General features: G+C 53.3%; 4 protein-coding genes across 4 annotated transcripts; 2 read left to right on the forward strand and 2 right to left on the reverse strand.

The window, feature by feature from the left end:
- Positions 1 to 51: 51 nt before the first annotated feature.
- Positions 52 to 1,430, reverse strand: AB675_6558 (N-acetylglucosaminyl-phosphatidylinositol de-N-acetylase; the record flags this gene model as incomplete). The annotated part of the gene is made up of 3 exons (XM_018146857.1): positions 52 to 382; positions 969 to 1,036; positions 1,221 to 1,430. 3 exons carry the CDS (start codon positions 1,428 to 1,430, stop codon positions 52 to 54), a joined length of 609 nt encoding a protein of 202 aa, XP_018004099.1.
- A 1,212-nt stretch (positions 1,431 to 2,642) lies between these two features.
- Positions 2,643 to 4,190, reverse strand: AB675_6559 (uncharacterized protein; the record flags this gene model as incomplete). The annotated part of the gene is made up of 1 exon (XM_018146858.1): positions 2,643 to 4,190. The coding sequence occupies one exon, from the start codon at positions 4,188 to 4,190 to the stop codon at positions 2,643 to 2,645; it is 1,548 nt and encodes a 515-aa protein (XP_018003773.1).
- Positions 4,191 to 6,326: 2,136 nt separating this feature from the next.
- Positions 6,327 to 9,601, forward strand: AB675_6560 (uncharacterized protein; the record flags this gene model as incomplete). Its single annotated transcript, XM_018146860.1, has 4 exons — positions 6,327 to 6,462; positions 6,510 to 6,550; positions 6,624 to 7,158; positions 7,224 to 9,601. The coding sequence occupies 4 exons, from the start codon at positions 6,327 to 6,329 to the stop codon at positions 9,599 to 9,601; spliced, it is 3,090 nt and encodes a 1,029-aa protein (XP_018003751.1).
- A 616-nt stretch (positions 9,602 to 10,217) lies between these two features.
- On the forward strand, positions 10,218 to 14,724 carry AB675_6561 (Regulatory protein LEU3; the record flags this gene model as incomplete). The annotated part of the gene is made up of 3 exons (XM_018146861.1): positions 10,218 to 11,835; positions 12,541 to 14,571; positions 14,621 to 14,724. 3 exons carry the CDS (start codon positions 10,218 to 10,220, stop codon positions 14,722 to 14,724), a joined length of 3,753 nt encoding a protein of 1,250 aa, XP_018003826.1.
- Positions 14,725 to 19,076: the final 4,352 nt, after the last annotated feature.

Here is a 19,076-nt window from a genome sequence, read left to right on the forward strand (position 1 = left end):
AACAACGTATACCATATTTCGTATTCTGTCTAAATTCTAACGACGCCAAGTTCAATCGTCCTCCAGCCCGCCCCGCCGCTCAACCTCCGTCAAATCATTGAACCACATATACCTGCTCACCACGGCATACAGCTTCCGATCCCAGCTGTTCTGGGTTTCATGCTGCTGAAATGCTCGTACCCCGTGCCACCACATGGAGAGGCTGTTCACCTCGAAGACTGGCGGTCCTGTGTTGGAGGTAATTGCGCCGAAGGTACGACGCCAGACGTGGATGAGCAGTGTGAGTGGGAGATCGAACAACGAGGCGTACTTGCGTGGGATAGAGGTCGTGGTCAGGGTGTATGCCGTGAGGGCATTTGAGTGGTGGTGCTGGACATATGATCTGTTGCAAAGTGTCATGTTAGTGCTTGAATCTATGACCAGCGGATTGTAATTTTGGTCGGCAACTGTTCATGTGAGCGGTCCGGGACAGTCCGAGGATTCGACGACGTCAAGAAACAGGCGATGCAGCATCACGAACGGTTCACACAGCCGCACCCTGAGGGTTGGCATATTGTTGTTCGAGCACATAGGGCTGAGAGCAATCGATATTGCCATACTCGGCTTAGCCTAAGGGTTTGGCCCCAGAAGGGATCATTTGTCGTTGCGCCTTGGCTGCAGATGCCGCGAATCATCGATAGTAAAGTCGACGGTAATATCGAGGCTTGTCCAAGGATCATGAAGGATTGAAGCTGAGAATAATGCGCTGTTGCTGTCTCGATTGCAGTAATCAGGCGTCTCTTGGACAGATCTGGTGTTGCAAAGATCTTCAGGTACCAGAAGTATCGTAGGACGGAGATTGCCTAGTTTGATCCTTCCTGAAGTGGAAACTCGGAAGGCTTGGAAGGAACGGAGGCAGAAAGGAAGGAAGGAAGGAAGGCGCCACCTTCTCCATGACAACAACGATCTGAGGGAGTGTCGTAACTTACACGACTGCATCGCTTGCTGCAATGTGATTTTTGTGCCCGCTGACGCCTCTTTCATCGAACGTTATGATCTGTGTGTAGCATTAGCTTTGAGTAGTGAATAATCAGGTGATTGAAACACGTAGCACGCGCGAATTTAGGTAATGGTATACCAGCTCCTGCACATGCAGCGTACGCAATACGGAGAGGGGCAAAGTCTAAGTTGATGCCACCGAAAAGATCAGGAATATTGAATAATCGAAATCCCAAACTTACCGTATCGATGTGCCACTTACTGACATGATCGGCGAGGATGGTCTGGATCTTGTCGTTGGGCCAAACGGCGACGGGATCATCTTGCAGCTCGGGAAGATCCAGAACCTTGCAGTTGTCCGCTAGGACCCCAAATACCGTGCAGGAGTTTTTCTGTTCAATTTTGCGGCGAGCTCCTAAGCCATAGTGGTTGCCTGGAAGGAACGACAACATTCTTGGTTAGCCATTTGTCTCTCCTAGGGGGTCCGTGCTTAGGAACACGAGATCCGAATTCGAGCAGAACATGCCGGTCATGGCTTTGACTCACCCGCTGATAGAAACAGAAGGTGTACTGCCGACTGTGGCTTGCGTTGGATCAGTTGTAAGATTGTTGGCCCAAAGAATAGGGACTCGTCATCAGGATGTGCGAGTACAATCAGGACGTTCGAGGCTGCTTGAAGCTGGGGCGGAAAGGCGAGGTAGGTATGATTGGTTAATGTGTGAACAAGCAACCAAACGACTATGGTAATCGCGAACAAGCAACCGCTAAGCAATTGGCAAAGGACGATTTTGTTTCGATGCCGTTGCGCTACCCGAATGTTTCGGGGTAGCTTGACCAGCATGATTTGGACGCAGAAATGGAATGTGACGTGGCTCGAATGAATGGGGGGCGGGCCCCTAAGAACCTCTCGAGCTTCTGCTTTTCTGCTCGAATGCCATCCGTGAAATCAGCAGATTTCAGGGAGGGTAGCTCAGGCCATCCGGGGAGCCGACGGTTGTATAGGCCTGGAACAGAAGGTTTGAGACTATTTCGTCAATACAGACGTACTGACATGGTCACAGCGTAATTTACGGCAACTTCCCCCTTCAAATGTGCTGTTGCTCCTTCCTGTCCCAAACCAGGTCTAGCTTGCGGCAGGCAGCATTTGGCAATGATCCTTCCAGTCCTGGCGACGTGGACAACGTTACTTGTGATTTGACGAGCCAGCGAAGGATTGGGAGGAGCCTGACTGCTCCGACTAAATCAGGCTGACCTAGTCGTGTCTAAAAGCAGTTATGGTGTCATCATCTGTTCGGCATAGCACACAGAATGGAAGGTATATGGGGAAGACTATCGAGACGCGCGAGCTCGACGAGCCAGGCTCTAGTAGTCTGCCTGAACGTCGGCCCTTGGTCAGAATCAGATATCTGGGAACTGCGCAGGCCAGGCCAGGCCAGGATGAGGCGAGTTGAATGTGAACTACCGCATCGAAGTTGATGATTGTCCGCGCTGCTCACGCGAAAAAGATGCCCCGGACGCGCCTGCCAATTCGCAGAGACGCGCTGAAGCATGCACCACCCATGACTCAGATCACACGAAGGACTGCCCATAGTATGAAAGTCCAAGGACCATCCCGAGTATACCTTTTGTTGCGGGCAGTTCCTTCTTTTGCGATATGCGTAATGTTACCTAGATTTGTAGACACACGGCTTCAGAACCTTGCCCTCAGCTACTCTGTCCTGCTCGCTTTCCATCTCGTCCATTTTCTTGCCAATCCGCTCATACTGCTTACCATTCCACTTCATACCCTTATGCTTGCCTGCAGTAGGAATGCCTGACTTCAAGAAGATCATGCTCACAAACATCTTGTTGCTTGCATCAACACTTTGAGGTTTCAGCTGGAATCCTCTCCGGGTGAAAACATCGATGAATGGTCGAAGATCAGGCGTATCACCTTCGTGGCCAGCAGCAGCTTGATCTTTGACCATATCGCTGCTCGTGAACAGGTCGGAAGGCAGGTCTGCTTCGTCAGCCTCTTCCTCATCGCCTATCTTCCTCTTTGTGACTTTTGTTTTATGATGCGGCTTCTGTCTCTTGCCTACGCTATGCGCCACCGCTTCGCCTGGGCGTTGCGACCTCCCGCCACCTGATGCCGAGGCAGAGGACCGACCAAATCGTGACTTGACTTCGGCAACCCAGACTTCACCCTTACCGTCACCTCGAAGAATACGCCACGCCTCGTCAACAAAATCAACCCAGTTGATACCCATCAGAGACAGGCAGAAGATTGCGATGTCAGCCTCACCGTCACGGAGCGGTAGGTTCGCAATATCCGCAACAGTAACGTGCTGATTAGGCGCATGGAGGTCGTAGCTGTGGATGGTGAGTTGCATTTTCTTCGTAAAGGAGGGTATGAGTGCTCGGGCAAGAGGAGCATCACCACAACCTAGATCTGCAATCGTACACGATTGCGTTTTTCGCCGCGGAAGTGGTTGGTCGGTGTTATTCGCCGGACCCCTTCTTTTGATGGTGTCCACGAAGTCATCGACAGGATTTCTGGGCCAAGATGAGGACACCTGCTGCGAGAAACCTGCGTGGTACTCAGCAAACAGATCTGGCGAGGACGCAAAAAGCGACAAGGCAGCCTTGGAATCCGTTGAATACAGTGTCTCGTTGAGGTGCCGAAATCGAGCAGAGGTCAACTTTGACCTCATCTTCGCCTGGAGAGGGGTCAAGTTGGCGTTTGCTGGAGGAGCAGGTGGCATATTCTTTGCATGAGATACAGGTATGTTGGTCGGTACAGACACTCCATTCTTCCGAGGCTGCCCACCTTTAGATACGTCGGCACTCTTCTTCTGGTCTCGATCGACTGGTTGTGGCTTTGCGGTCGCATTCTTCGCCCCTGGCGGCCGTTTGTCTTGCTTCTTAGCTGGTCTGCTATTGCTGTCGCCCGTTCTCTCGTCTGGTCTTTGGTGGTCCGAATGCGACTTCTTCAACGTTCGGGCAGTGCCATTCTTCGGCTCACTCGCTTTCGAAGGGATGCTATCGCCAGTCACCTGATCCCAGAGCTTGCCTAAGTCACCGGGCCTAATCTTTCTGGAGTTTTCAAAGTCCCGTTCATGTCGTTTCCGCTTCTTTGCTAGCCCATTCGAAACGTCCCGGCTAGAATGCGACTGAGCATTATGCTGTGCGACCGCGGGAGACGAGAGATTCCAGCCTTCGACTGCAAACATGACGTGATGGTCTGCAGGAAGGTAGGCGGTCCCGATAGATGCCAATATGTCGTGCCTCCAGGTCGTCGAATGCCGCCAACCACAATTTATTTTCTCCAACGGTTTTGGGGTCAGCGCCAACCTGCAAAACCGGTTGACATCGCACGGCTGCGGAAGACCGGTTGACGAAGTTTTCGGAGAATCAAGTCAAGACCGGTTTACTATTTCTCTGACGGACGCGAGACCGGCTGATGAGCGCGGTAAGCCGGATAGTGACGTCAACTTCCATCTTGTTCAAGAAACACTTCCGAGTCCAGAAACTGATCTACAGTAACGCGTCTATATAGAGTAGTCCCAACCTTTGGAGAACAGGTACGGTGATGCCCTCTGATGTTCTTCTAGAAACAGTAAGGAACCTGACTGTTCGTCAAGCCACCCAAGCCACTCAAGCCACAAGGTATGCACTGAGAGAATGCCTGGTTTTCAAGGCGTCTATGGCCCATCTGTCAGAAGCTAAGCAGCGATGTTGATGAAAATCTGGCTGCAGGCGTGCACTAAAATCACAACAGTAGCCCAGTCCATATAATAACGACGTGAAGGCGCTGTACAGGTGCACATCGCGATCTCGGAATGCATCGCGCTGGCGGACAATGGACGATCATGGGTCTGAGCCTCTGAGGCCTCAGTACGCGGAAGCCAGCTCGAGGCAAGCTAACAGTTGTCTGATAGAGATGTCGATCATCTCATAGCCGTTGGCCCGTTTCTCTTCATGTGGTCTAGCAGACCGAACCAATTCTTACTCCTGTACACGTTTAGTAGTTGCACCGCTGTGTCGCAGATGTACACTTGCGTTGCAATATGGAGGGCTATCAATGCCTCTTCTTGTGAGCTGACCACATGGTCGCGGGCCTCCGAGTCAATCAACAGCTTCGGACCATGGAGCACGTGTTCTCATGCTCTGTACCTGGATATGCGATGCCAATCATTCCGGGGTCTGCTCTCCAGATCCACCTTGCAGATCAACTTCGCCATGTGGCTGTTGATCGCTTGCCTAACAATGCACCCATTGTATCAGCCACGCCATCGACATCAGGAGTTGGCACTGGCATGATGCCTAACTCGTAACATCCGGGACTTGTCCGTCGAGCAGTGGAGTGCAACATGCCACCGTTCGACAGCTTCAGGTTCAAGTTGTGCCTGACATTGCCCCTCCGCAAAACCCAGAGGTCGAACCTTGCAAACCCTGTTGTCCTTTTCGAACAGCCGGGACCAATCAGGGCCTGCTATTCCCTACGATTGTGTCCTGACAGCTTGGCTTTCACTAGCTGCTCTGTCTAACATGCGGGTTGATTTGCAGTAGTTCTACGTGACACTTTATCACGCTTAGTATACCACAGAGTGTACCTGACTGAGCTGCCTAAAGGTCAATCTGTCCCTGCACTAAGTCGCAGAGAGCCTGCCAAAGCCCAGTAGTGACTAGACAATCTCGGTCCCCAGTGGTATCAGCTGGAGGCAAGTTCCGATCGATCGAAAGGCCGCGGCCGCCTTCAGGTCCAGTCCCCGAGTTCCGATGTGCTGGGTTTTATCTTTGAACAACCTTAACCTCGGGAGCTGCATACACACCAAGACTTGCACGTTGATCGTTCTCAACCCTATGCCCATTCCGTGCCACCCCCCCACATGGCATTGTATAGAGCTTCGCTGACAATGGCTTGCACCGATGCAGCTGTGTGGATTCCACCGACGGGAGAACCAGCGGATGATCACTATGAAGACCTTGTCGCCCACATGGGACCCTGGCTTGCACGTTTGGCAACGATCGGAACACCCTTCCTCGCGCATGGCTAATTTCTTTACTTGCAGATCTTGAACGTCCGTGCCCCGACGTTGCCTGATCAAAGAAGGCAGATTGTGGCTCCACACAAGTTCCAAAATGCTTAAGAGTAGCCGGTCCTGTAAGTTCGAGTCGCAAAGCAGGTGCAAATCTCAACGTGTGTTGAACGTTTTCAATCCTTCTCATGGCCTTGGGCCGCTCAATATTCGTTATCATACGATACACGCGGCAGCCGAGTATTCCGATCTTCTTTGCCCTCCAATCTGGATGATGCAGAGTTCGGTGCATTTTGTACAACATAAGATGAGTGGTACTTCTTGAATATGTCCTCAAAGTCTGGCTCCGATGATGGAGAACAAGAGTCGAGATCTGAGGCGGACAGTCCGGTGAAGGCGGAAGATAATGTGGCTCAGTCTACCAAGCCTGCTGCTAAGAGGCGCACTAAAACTGGATGTCTGAGTGAGTACGCGCAGTCTGTGTAGCGCTTCTAGCTGACAAGACATCAGCTTGCCGGAAGCGGCGCATCAAATGTGATGAAGAGAAACCTGTGGGTATTTCAGCTCTATGTTACGTGGACGCTGCTGATAGCTCATTCGAAGTTCTGTAAAAATTGCAGCAAGTCCAAACGGGAGTGCGCCGGCTATGTCCAACCGCTTGTCTACAAGCAACAGCAAGGCTATACTGGGATGGGGCCAGGAATTCGTGAGCCACATGTACATGATTTCGGTTATCCTCCGAGGGACTCAGCCATTCCATACTTCCACCCACAGCCCGAAACCGGCCCGTACATGCCATATACCGGTCACGACCAGAATGCATATGTCAATGAGGCTACTTACAGAACTCCTCTAAGCGCTGTACCATCATATCATTATCCCGATCCTTCCAACTTCACCATTCACTCGGCGCCACAGTCGGGCCTCGATGACGCCGAATCTGGCGGTTTCAATGGTCACCATATGCAGCACTTCGAGAATGCTTTACACCGGACGCCGAGCTTTGCAGCTGGTCAGGGCAATGTGTGGCCTGCCCGTGGGGGATGGACGCCCGATGTTCAGCATATCTATGAGCCACATCCAGTCTCGTATAGGGCCACAGCCGTTCCGAGTGGCATGGCCGATGTTCCAGCCTCCGGGTATCTGCCACACACATACGGTTGGTCCACATTTCCCCTGCAACAAAAGTCGAAGTTACGGACGCGAGGCTGATATGGGCTTCAGAACAGCTTCCTAGGCATCATCTCTCGCAAGACGCGCATCAGTCGAAGTTCCCTCGGTCTCGCGATTCACGCCTCGTGACACCCACCGAGGAGCTAGACGGCTGCGGCAACGGCCACCCTGGAAATTTATTCAGTGCCAACGGCGAGTACAAAGCGTATCCAGATGATCGTGAGGTGGGTTGGCATCACGGACAGACAGGCGGTCTCGCATCAGACCGGATACAGGCTCAGCCTAACAGAAGTCAGCGCCCAGGGATGCTGAGATCAATCAGACCAACACAACCTCTGTCTCCAGTCTTCGATGAACGTAACGAAAAGGTCTTCCGGCATTTCGTTGACGTTCTCGGGATTTGCATGTCGACATTCGAGAGACACCCAACAAACCCCTTGGCACCGCCTCAGCAGCACCTCTGGTCCTACACAATGGCATCGGCAGCTTTCGCAAATCCTGCGCTGGCTCATGCAATTTTAGCAGTGTCCAGCCTCCATATATCGAAGATACAGCACACTTCAGACAGTATAGCACTGAAACACTTTACTTATGCAGCTCGCCGGGTAGGAAAGCTGTTAAGTGTGGCGGGAAAGAGACACGAAGCAACGACGCTTGCCACGGTTCTGCTGCTTGGATATTATGAGATACTGAACGCGGATCATTCGAGGTGGAATTTGCATCTTGCTGGAGCCACGAAACTCCTAAGTGAGCAAGACATCACGAGAATGTCACGGAGGGTGAGAGCTGCGAGAAAGCGCGCCTTACAAATCTCGACCAACGGCATTGCAAGCTCGAGTTTGCCCACGGACGATGCTTTCAGTGCCGGCATTGCACCTTCTCTCTTTGACGAGATAGAGTGGGACGTGGATGTCAGCTTGATACAGGAACTGACAGGGGAAGCAATTCAATACGATGAAGTAGAACCCGGCATTTTGGCGACACCTGACTACAGGGCGGTCTCTGAGGCAGAAATTGGAACCCATCGCACCAAAATGGATCTCTGGTGGTGGTTCTGCAAGCAAGATCTCTTCCAGTCTATGGTTTCCGGCGACCGGCTGCTCATGCCCTACGGGCACAACATATCATGCCCACCAAGAGGGAAGATCAATGTGCCTGATCGGCCATATGGGACATTTGATCACCTTGTCCTCATCATGTCACGCCTGTCTGACTTCGGAGGAAGGGATCGACACCGCAAACAGCGCTCAGTCACAGCTCAGGGAGGCCAGTGGATGCCGCCGGCATGGCTGTCTGTTACTCCAGAGGGGCCACCTCAGTCGAGTCGAAACACACCTTTCTCTCCCAACGCCACACATCCTTCTCATCCCACAAAGCTCACCTCAGCCGGATCATCCACGCAGGGACTCAAGCCCGCTGTCCGGGACCGCAATCCCAGTGCCAACGAGGGCAGAGCTATACAACGGGGACATCCCGAAGGCGTACAATCTGCTGGGGAGGGTGCTGGGTTCGGCATGATGCCTCAAGCGTCTGGAAGCCCGAAGATGCACTCCGCATTTCGTTCCCTGGAGAAGTCGATCAACAATGGCGCCTCATATCAAGCTGAGCCGAGGTTGACAGAGGCCGCCCGGGAATTGAGTCTTGAGGAAGAGACTAAGCTGGCCTACGCCGAACACAAACAAATCGTCAAAGTGTTCGCTGTCTTCCGAAGGTCTCTAGGCCCAGGATTTCAAGCGCTGCCAGATGATGGAACAGACTTCTCGTCACCGTTCGGGCGGGCTCTGCGCTTTGCTGGACCCGAGATCGCCTGTGTGTGGGCTCACTACTATGTAGGACTGACGCTGATCCAACGCCTTCACCCAGACATGCCACCTGCTGCGATGATTGCCGCTGGAATTACAGCTGGTCTGACGAAAGGCTATGCACAGGCAGTCGGTCAAATTTGTGCTGGATTGTTTGCATCCCTCCCTGCTGCCGCTCCTGGACAACCGCTTTCACCACGCTTCGCGGCGGCATTCATGGAGATCTCATTCGCACTACTATTTTGCGGTGTACAGTACATTGACGCGTTACAACGAGGCTGGATAGTCGCAAAGCTTCACAACATTGCTCAGATGACTGGTTGGCAAACATCCGCTGCTGTTGCTGCCGCATGCGAGATCGCATGGGAACGAATGGCACAAGCTGGCCGAGGCCCGCCGTACACACGCACAACATATGACCCATCTCTTCAGAGCGATATCCGAATAGCTCCACTTGTCGCTCAGCATGTCGCTGCAGTTTCAGAAGTCGAGGGCGAGCATGATTCTCAGATATTGAACCACGATAGGTCACTTATCAGCAAGCACGGCTCAAGTAGAGTGCATTGGGCTATGGGAATAATGTCCGTTGAAGAAGACATGCGGCAAATGAATATCGGAGCTGGGTGAAGACAACGTCCAGAGTCCTCGGCATGCCTAGCGTTGACGTGCACCCGAGTTGTGCGGCCAAGAGATGAGCGTTCCGTTCAGCTCTAACAAAGGCGTTGCCGTGAATCTCCCACAGCGCCTTCCCTAGCAGGACGAGTTTCTGATGTATCGTCCCTGCTACTCAGCCCTCAAGCGAGGCTCATCTCAGACTTGTCGGCTCGATCTGCAAGACTCTCTGAGCCTCCAGAGCCCAACCTGACTTAGGATCTCTACAGGACAAGTGCTGGAAACGCTCATGTTACGCCCGTACAGGCTGGCACTCTCGGCCATTCACGCGTCTGCATGTCGACCATGAGTGCACTGTTGCAACCATGGTGGTAGAGACGCACTTGCCTTTACTAGTGAGTCGCGCTTGCCTTCACTATTGAGTCGCGCTTGCGTTTCACTGGGCCAGTGGCATAGTGATCGCCATCCTAGCGGCGAGCATGACGGTCGTGACTGCTTCCGTCACTCATACCTGATACCTGTACAGTATATTGAGCAGACAACGAAACCCTCTAGCAACTGCCTGCACGGTTCCGACTATGATACGAGAGTACTCTGTATGAGCTAAGTGTTATATGTGGGATCAATAACAATGTCTACATTACGTCAAGGTCTCGAACAGGTCTTCTCGGCAACCGATCGTCGAGAAAGCCGCCGGTCTACCAGCAGCAATACAGACTCTCTGGCCCTCAGCGATCGAAGTGAAAATTTCAGCTCTGATTCCTCTGGACGCCGTCGTCCATCACCACAACGTCGTCCCTATTCGGATCAGATCCACCCACGTCGCAAATTTGACGTAGACACAATCGCCGAAGATCCTACCCAACGGTCCGGGCCGACATCTGAGCCTCCTTCTCCTACACCGCGCCTTCGCGCCCATGCTATCAATGTCGCTGGCGGTGCGTCGCCGGCCTCTTCGCCGGGCACAGAGACGCGTTCCCGCCGGCGAGGGACTTCTTCAGATGGCGACGGAAAGCACTCATCAGCACCTAGCGACGAAAGACCTCGGCCTGGCCGTTCTCGGTCTCGCACAAAATCGGGCGGCTCGTGGATTGAGAGACTGAAGCAATCGTCAAACAAGTCTGGAGACTCGTCGCCTAAATCATCTGGCAAGGTCTCGCCTAAAACCATCGTTCCTCTGCAGCCGCCAAGATTGGTGTCGAGCTCTGTCGATACATCAGACCATCACAATGTTCGAGTCGAAAAGTCATTCACGTCGTTACAAGCCACTGGGAACGAGCGGACTGAGGTAAGCGAGAAAGAGCCACAGTCGAGACGGACCTCGTGGGACCCCCTGCGCTTCTTCTCGGCATATGTTCAGTTGGCCAAACGCCTAAGTCTCCCAAGGCGTTCATCAAAGCCAGCAAATGGGGCAACTGTACAGTCACGAGGACATCCGCAAGAGATTCAGATGCCGGATCACAAGACTGCACATGTACTGAAGAAGAACCGGACGTCTGAAGCTCTTCGTCGCGTCACTTCAATTCTTCGAGAAGCTCAAGGCGTCTCTGGTAATGTGTCTTCACCTTCACTGGTCGGTGTTCAACGAGTCAAAAGCGTATCTGGACAGTCGACCTCATCTAAAGCCTCTAGTGCTTTCTGGAAGAAGACCACGAGATCGCGGAAGCATGTGCCCATAACTACTACTGACAGTGGCCAGACTTCCGCGCCTGCTGTATCATCCTACACCTCCAGTCAGGTTGCTCTACGGATGGGAGCTCAGCCTAACAACACGCCGGATGAGCGCGCAACTTACAAGATCAAACGCAGTCCTAGCGCCGAGTCTGAAGAATTTCTCAAGATTGATATCAGCGTACGTGGCGGCACGAGCTATCTGCCGAGTGAAGCTCGCAGGATTCACACACCACCTCTGCCACAGGATGGTCCAGATGGGCGGAAACGAGGCTTCTTCTTCGACTATAATGCACCTCGGGCATCTTCCGCCAGCCCACGCGATGCCATTGATCCGAGCTCTGTTCCATCTCGCAGCACAAGTCGGAAGGACACAGCCGGCAAGCGGATGTTCCTCGCAAATGGCAGAGTCGTGACGAAGAAAAGGGCCAGTGATTGGTACGAGGCTGCACTAGCTCGGTTAGAGGACCCAGAAGACGATTACCTCGCGGAGGAAGAGTCTACAGCCCTTCGCTTGGGCTCCGAGACTGCGCGTGAGCGTGGCGACACTGTGAGCAGTCTCTCGGAGGCTCGAAAGCGTAAGGAGGAGGAGCTTTTCGATTACAATATACCAGAACACTTGCCCAGCAGCCCTCTCTGCCCACGACACCCGAGGTACTGGCGTATCGTGAAAGGCAAAGGTTCTCAATTTCGAGGATGTTGGATGCATGGAGTAGGCGAATGGGATTTGCCTCAGAAGTGAATGACAGAGGTGATATGGGTGCTGTCTGACAGAGGGATATTATCAGTACAAACCCATACTACTTCATGTGCCTTTGGCCTGATACAGAGGGTGTAGAAGTAGTAACATAGACGTACACCATAGCTGCAATGCTTGAGGTATGTTTCGGCAGGCCGGTTGACGACTTGACTGTATCACGAAGAGACCGGCCGACTCCCTAGGCACAGTATTAGGCCGCTTGACGTAGTGCGACTCGCCTTCTGACGAGAAGCCTCTCCGCCGCTTGAAGCGCGCCCAGCGGCCCATTACTGGAAGATCTCTAAGCGCGAGCCAGGCTGCTAGGTCAGGCACGCCGAAATCACAAGCTAAGAAGATGGAGATGAGTCCCGGGCTCCAGAGAGCTCTGCCCAGGTGTTCTGCGGGGTGCATCTCCGATGTTGCGCCGGAGGCAGTGACGACGGCAGCTATTCCGACTGCAGACACATGCAACTCCAAACCTGTGGTCACACTACTTGGAACGCGACAGCAGTACGGCCATAGTCTGACGGGCATTCACGGCCAGCCGACGAGGAGGCCAAGCGCAAGTCGAGGACGAGTGCGCGTGGCACCGTCGCAGAAGCGCTCCGGCATCGACCATGCGCGTCACCGATCATGAACCAAACTGCCCTCGAGCCCACAGCGAAACACAGCCAGCAAGCAATAGTAGAACTTAAGCACACGTCGCCAATATTGACCACAGCCTGGAGGGAATATAATGGCAAGCACGCTTCTCAAAAGCGCCGGGCTTGCAATGAGTGCCGTCAGCAGAAATTGAAATGCGACCTTGCCAATGATCAGAATGTATCGATCGAGATGTGTGCCAGGTGCGCTAAACTCGGCTTGCTATGTAAGGTGGATGAGACGTTTCAGCGCACGCGAAAGCGCAAGCGGTCCCACGACTTTCAAGAAGAGATAGCTGATCTCAAGCGCAAGCTCTCAATCTACCAGGATCGGCACGATCTTCCGCAGTCCACGCCTAGCTATGCGCCGGGCGACGAGACACCTGACCGCTCTGCGCCAGGTAGGATATCTGCAAGTCCTATAGCTTCCAAGACCGTGGGACACGAGACGAAGAGGACGCCGAGCCTGGTGAATAACGGACTACTGCCTCCATCTGAGCTGAGCGGCACCTCTCCAGATCTACGCAACGGACATCACTCGTCAGACGCGATTGCAACTCGCCCGCACGAGCATGAGCTTGAGGCACCCACAAATACGGCTACAGCGTCGGCTTCGAGACCTCGAAGCCTGGGTAACGGGGTCGTTACTCTGTCCCAGTCAGCCATTGAGGAGCTCTATTCTACGTACTTCGAGCTCTATCATCCCACTTTACCTATCCTCGATCCCGAGATTCCCGCGCAGCGTTGTTGCGATGTCTCGCCGTTGCTGTTCTGGAGTATCATGTCGATAGCCGTGCGACGGTCGTGGAAGCATTCGCAACTGCTTCCCACCATGGCGCAACCAGTCATGGACCTTCTGTGGAAAGCAATTCGCTCTGTGCCTCATTCGCCGGTCCTCATTGAAAGCCTTCTATTGCTATGTACCTGGCCATTCCCAACAAGCAGCTCTGCAACTGACCCTAGCTACATCCTCTCGCACACTGCTGTAGCGGCGGCGGTGCAAATGGGCTTGCATAGACCGCAGCACCAGCAAGACTTCACCAAATATCGACTGAACCTGAGTCAAAAAGACATGAACACCCGGGTTACACTGTGGGCAGCGTGCAATATAGTGGCTCATGGAACAAGTCTTGTCATCGGCGTCCAGAGCCAAGCCCAAGACTGGTCCTCCCTGACAGGGCTACTTTCCGGAACCGAAACGGCCTTGCCAAAGATCATCCAGCAGATCTTACAGACGGAGCTTTACCGTGATAAAGTCACCTCAGCTTTGGCGGACAATTCATCTAGCGGCCAGTCGGCCAAGCACATGCAGGAGCGAATACCATTGTACGGCCTCCTAGAAAAAGACTGGAACCTGCTGTCTGCCATGCTAGACGTGGAAAGCGTTCTTATCCGCTACCACGTACTTGCTGCTCGTCTGCATCTACATGCATTTTTCCTTTTCGACGACCCTACAACCGAGGACTACGACCGTCGCATATTGACTCTCATAGCCTCCGCATCTGCCCTGATACAACACATACTCTCTGCTGAGTCAAAAGAGCCGCCCTTCATGCCATACTGCTCTTTCTATGCTTATCAGAGTTTGCCACTGGCAGGCTTCATCTTGCTGAAGGTGGTCAGGAGCGAGTACTTTGCTCAGCTCATAGGCTCAGAGCTCGCAACCGCCCGACATCTGCTCGAAGCCTGCATCCGGCTGATGCGAGTCATGTCCGTCAGCGACAATGATCTAGCGCTGCGTTTGAGCGACGTACTAGCATACCTGTACAACCACAACAACCCACGCGTGGTCTGCGCGGAAGGAAGACACGCTCTGCAGCTGAACATTCAGTCCCGTCTGTCGATGAGTATTGTCTTTGATTCTCTTTGGCGCTGGCGAGATCAGTTCAGGACCTCGAATATGAATCAGGATGGGACCAGTGCATTTGCTAATGGTAGGGACGACTACTCGAGGTCTGGGAACGGCACGCTGACTGTGTATAGATGTCGACTTCCAAGCTGCGATGCAAGATCTGCCAGCACTGTTCCAGCTCGACGATCCAGAGGGCTTCCCTACCGACGATCTGTACTTTGACTGGTTCCGATAACGAAAACAGATTGCAACGGGGCGAATTCGGCAATGAAAGCATCATCTACATTACGATTGCTTGGTGTAGCTACAAGCTGAACACGGCGTCGATCTGACAGTCACGCGGCTTGTCTGCTTGGCCAGATGCCTGTCGATCAGCTCGATATGATGCGAAGTCGAGTGACCAAGACTCCAAGCAGCTCTAGCCTTAGGAAGAGCACCTTCCAAGCAGAGACGGCATCGCTTTGCTGCTCCGCGTCGGGTAGACTACACACTTGTCTGCAAGAGCGACTCGCCCAATCAGGAAGCAACGGGCGCTACCCGGGCATGGCGAGCCGAATGGAAGGCTTGCTCTACGCCTTCACAAGCACGACGGAGAAAAGAAGGGAAGAAAATCGTGGGCAAGGCGACTACTTATAGCTCTTCGACACAGTGAAGATTGAGGCAAGCTCGAGACGGTCACTCTGATGACTCGGAGGGTAATGTTTTCTCAGAGTAGCATGATCCATGGTCGTGCTATGGGCTCTGCTCTTTGCGCGTAGGCAGTAACGGCCGCTTCATTTGCAGACACAACCATTATCTGGAGCCGGATTGGGTAGATGGAAGACTCCTTCATGCTGTGATCGATGCAGTCAGTGATGTGGTCGACCTCGAATGTATACCAACGTAGAGACCGCCCTATCCTTCCATTCTCTGTTTCGCTGGCATGTTCTAGCCTCCGCTGTGCGCAACCTTGATTCTACCCAAAGCATACCCTCCTCCTAAACTAACAGCATGCATCCAAACAGCAACAGCAAGCTAACCCAGCCAAGATACCTGCACAACAACCTCCACCACCGCTATCCTTCTGCTGTTGCTGTTGCGGCGGGTAGTACTGCTGTTGAGGGGGCCCATAGTTCATGCCACCCTGTGGAGGTCCGTAGTATTGTTGCTGGTTAGGGTCGCCGCCGTAGTACTGGCCTTGGGGAGGGCCGTAACCTTGCTGATGGGAAGGAGGTGGGTAATTTGGGGCCGACATTTTGTATGTGCGGGGACTGAATCGCCAGGTGTTCGTAGTGGTCGGCAGAGAGTCCTTCGCTTTGGTGGAAGCTTTGACTTCGTTCGTAGGCTGAAACGACCGACGGGTATGAGGCTTATGGCAGGGAGAACTTCAGCCGATGAGGGAGGGAGTGTGGCGACGTCTATCCTGAACGATGTTCGACTGCGTGTATTTACTTGCGTTTGATGGGCGACAGGCTATCGAGACCTATGGTGAAGTCAATGCCGAAGATGAAGGACCGGGTGCAGAAGCGAGAGAGTAGACGAAGCAAACAAGCACCACAATAATGCGAGGCGATCGTCTCAGGTCAAACGTCAAGCAGAGTTGATTGCGCGTCGATTTCGCTCGGCAGACTCGGCACAATGCTTGAGGGCTGGTCAGGTTGAAACTCGAACTTCACGTCTCATACAAGGGAGCCGGTCAAACAGGATCTCCTTCGTTGAAGAAGGCTGGCCGTGAGACAGTCGCCGCTTCCTTCGACAGTGTCATCTCCCTTGGGTCCATGTGAAGTCGAGAGGGGGCAGTCAAAGACAGCTCGGAAGCAGGAGCGACCGTTACGTTATCGACATTACAGGCATTGGCAGTACGCCTTGGCTGCGATCGATGGACCTCTGGCATTCCGATTGGCAAGTCTTGGTCTTAGCGTTCTCGCCAAAGGGTTCGGCCCGGCCAGCGAAGGCTGCTGAGGGTGGTTATTACAAGATGGGACGGTTCTAACATTTTCGCATGCAGCTTCCCAAAGTCGTTTTTCGTTCATGCTCGCGATGAAACATTGCGACGATGGTACGACGAGAGAGTGCCCCTCGTGGAGTTGGTCTCCAGTGCTCGAAGTGCATGTATTGAGTAGCGACGCTGCTTTGAGTACCTCTGTGAGTGTTGGGGTTTCGACACGAAAGTTACGGTTGTCCTAGATACAGAGAGAGCACCGCCACTGGCGGCGTGAACATACTTGAGAACCGCAGGCCGATCAATGCACGGAGCGGTGCGTGGAGAGGTACACGAAGCGCATCAGTAGTCGGCCATATCGTCATTAGATCATTCACAATAGTATCTCCACAGGCTATGAAGACCTAAGCATTTCATGAAGGTTATCAATGTTCTCATTTGCCCTCGCTGTTCTTGAAGCCCACCTAGCGCTGACAAGAGGCGCGATGATGCGGTGTGGAAGAGGCCGATCCCGCATCATAACTGTGTGAGCTATAGCAGGGTTCTTGGACGTCTTAGGTGATGAACCTACACTACTCGGGAAGCCTCCCAGCATACAAACAGCGACGTGCCCTAGACGTTCCACAACTTTTCACGAAGCCGGTCTCTACCGACATGGTGGCATGCGCCGTATAGCACACCGCGGGGGCGCCCGAGAAATGTGAACTTAGTATTACAATTGAGGGATCACCGTGCAGTTGGCTGGATTTCAACTCGGTAACAGCGCCTTGGGAGTTGCAGGCAGTGATGGATTCTGTCCGCCTGCCGTCCCGGCCCTGATACTGAGCGAAAGCCAAAGATTCTCCCCGTTCTCGACGAGAGAAAATGTGTCAGAAGGGAAGTTAAATGCAGTCACCACTGATTCGCTAGTGAGGACGGGAACAAGACATGGGGTCGAATTCGATCTCGAGCCGTCAAATTCGAAATACCTCGACCCATGCATATGCCACATTTTTATTGTTGTTGGGCAGATGCCGGCGCACCTCGCCATCACAGTCTCGTTCCAGGAATCTTGGCACAATGGGAAGTGTATTGCAAGCCACATGGCGTAACGGCATCCACAGTGACAGAAGCCACAGGATCCGAAGCCGGGCCTAGGCCGCTCTGTTCATGCGCAGTGGCTTTACTGCAGTGATGAAGCGCCGGCCGGCAGACTGCAGGCTTTCGAAGTTTCTCTGGCGCTTTGGAATTATGGGAAGCAAATGGTAAAGCTAGCTCCAGATTACGGGTAGCCAGGGAGCCTGGTATGGTGGCCTACCTGAGTACATTGCAAGGAGGCAGGAGCTGTACTTCGTCAGTAGCACTTGGTGACCGGGAATGGGGGCTTGGACGCAGTAGCGATCGATCCACAAAAAGTCCTCCCAGAAGTTCGTCAATGCCATGTGTTGTCAAACTTGACAGGTGCGACTCGTGGCAGCCACCGTAGCCACTGGTCGACCCTACGAATCTCGATCGGACAAACGCCGCCACATACTTAGTCGTGGAGCCACCGTTAACGGCGGAGTGCAGAGCATCCATGTCACACAACACGGATTTCCTGAACGACTTCAGACAGCGCGGGAAAAATGGGCTCTAGAGACATAAAGACATGCAAGGAAGAAAGCCGGTGACTTTGGCAGGTTCGACCGTTGACTCAGGTATTTCGCCGAGAACCAATGAGCGACAAGAGTCCTGAGCCACTCGCCAGACTGTGTGGCTGCTTAGTGTATTAGGAACACTTATAAGTGATTGATGTGAAATCCAGCCGGAGTCAAGCTGCGGAATCGCAAGGCAAGCCGTGCGCGCCCAGCATGGCTGCACGGCAGGTTCGACAACTGACAGGGAGGATGAACTCTCAGTGGAGCGACGGATACTTGGGTGGCGTTGTGAAATGCTTACGGGGAACTGTGTCACCGTGTCGTGAGAACGATGCTTCAAAGTGAGATAGCCCATCTCTGACTGGCGCTTCCTCGTGGTCAGCAACAAGAAGCGACGTAGGATCTTTCGATCGGGCCCAAGCTTTCGATCGAACCGACCCTAGGCTCAACCGCAATACATGCAAGGGGAAAGTCAGTCGGCTCGAGCCAGGCGACTTTGGCAAGGCTTTCTCACCAGACCCGTACAGAGGAGTTCAGCAATGGTGTGAGTAACGAAATGGAAAAGGCGCAGCAAGAGTCAAGGATTGACCCACCAAAGAATACGAGGGCCTGAGCACGAGTTTCGGAGATGCAGCCATGCGGCCAAGCCCAGCTTGCGTCGAGGTGGCTGCATCCTGGACTCGTTAAGCCGTGAGCTGTAAGCCTGTAAGCCCGTTTTTGACGTCCTGCAGCACCCGCTCGCTCGCAAAGGTGGCATGATGAAAGTCACGGAACCACTCACAGGCAAGACCAGACTGCGGCCTCTTGCAGCTGCCCACGGGTAGACCTGCAGTAGCGAAGTGGCAAAAAGTTCTGCTAGTCAGTCATTGGCCGAATAATGCAGGAGGACGAGGTGGCAAAAAGGCTTCTCTGATCGGGTGTTCACAATGTGAATAATGCGATTGTTGGAGATGTCGGAGTTTTGATGAAGCCGAAGCAATCAGCAGATTCATGTTCAAGATCGAGTTTCGAGGACTTCCATCATATGATCACGTGACGATTACTTCTCGA

The sequence above is a fragment of the Cyphellophora attinorum genome (genome assembly GCF_001299255.1).
Source record: "Cyphellophora attinorum strain CBS 131958 chromosome Unknown Contig4, whole genome shotgun sequence".
In the NCBI taxonomy this organism is placed as follows: Eukaryota; Fungi; Ascomycota; class Eurotiomycetes; order Chaetothyriales; family Cyphellophoraceae; genus Cyphellophora; species Cyphellophora attinorum.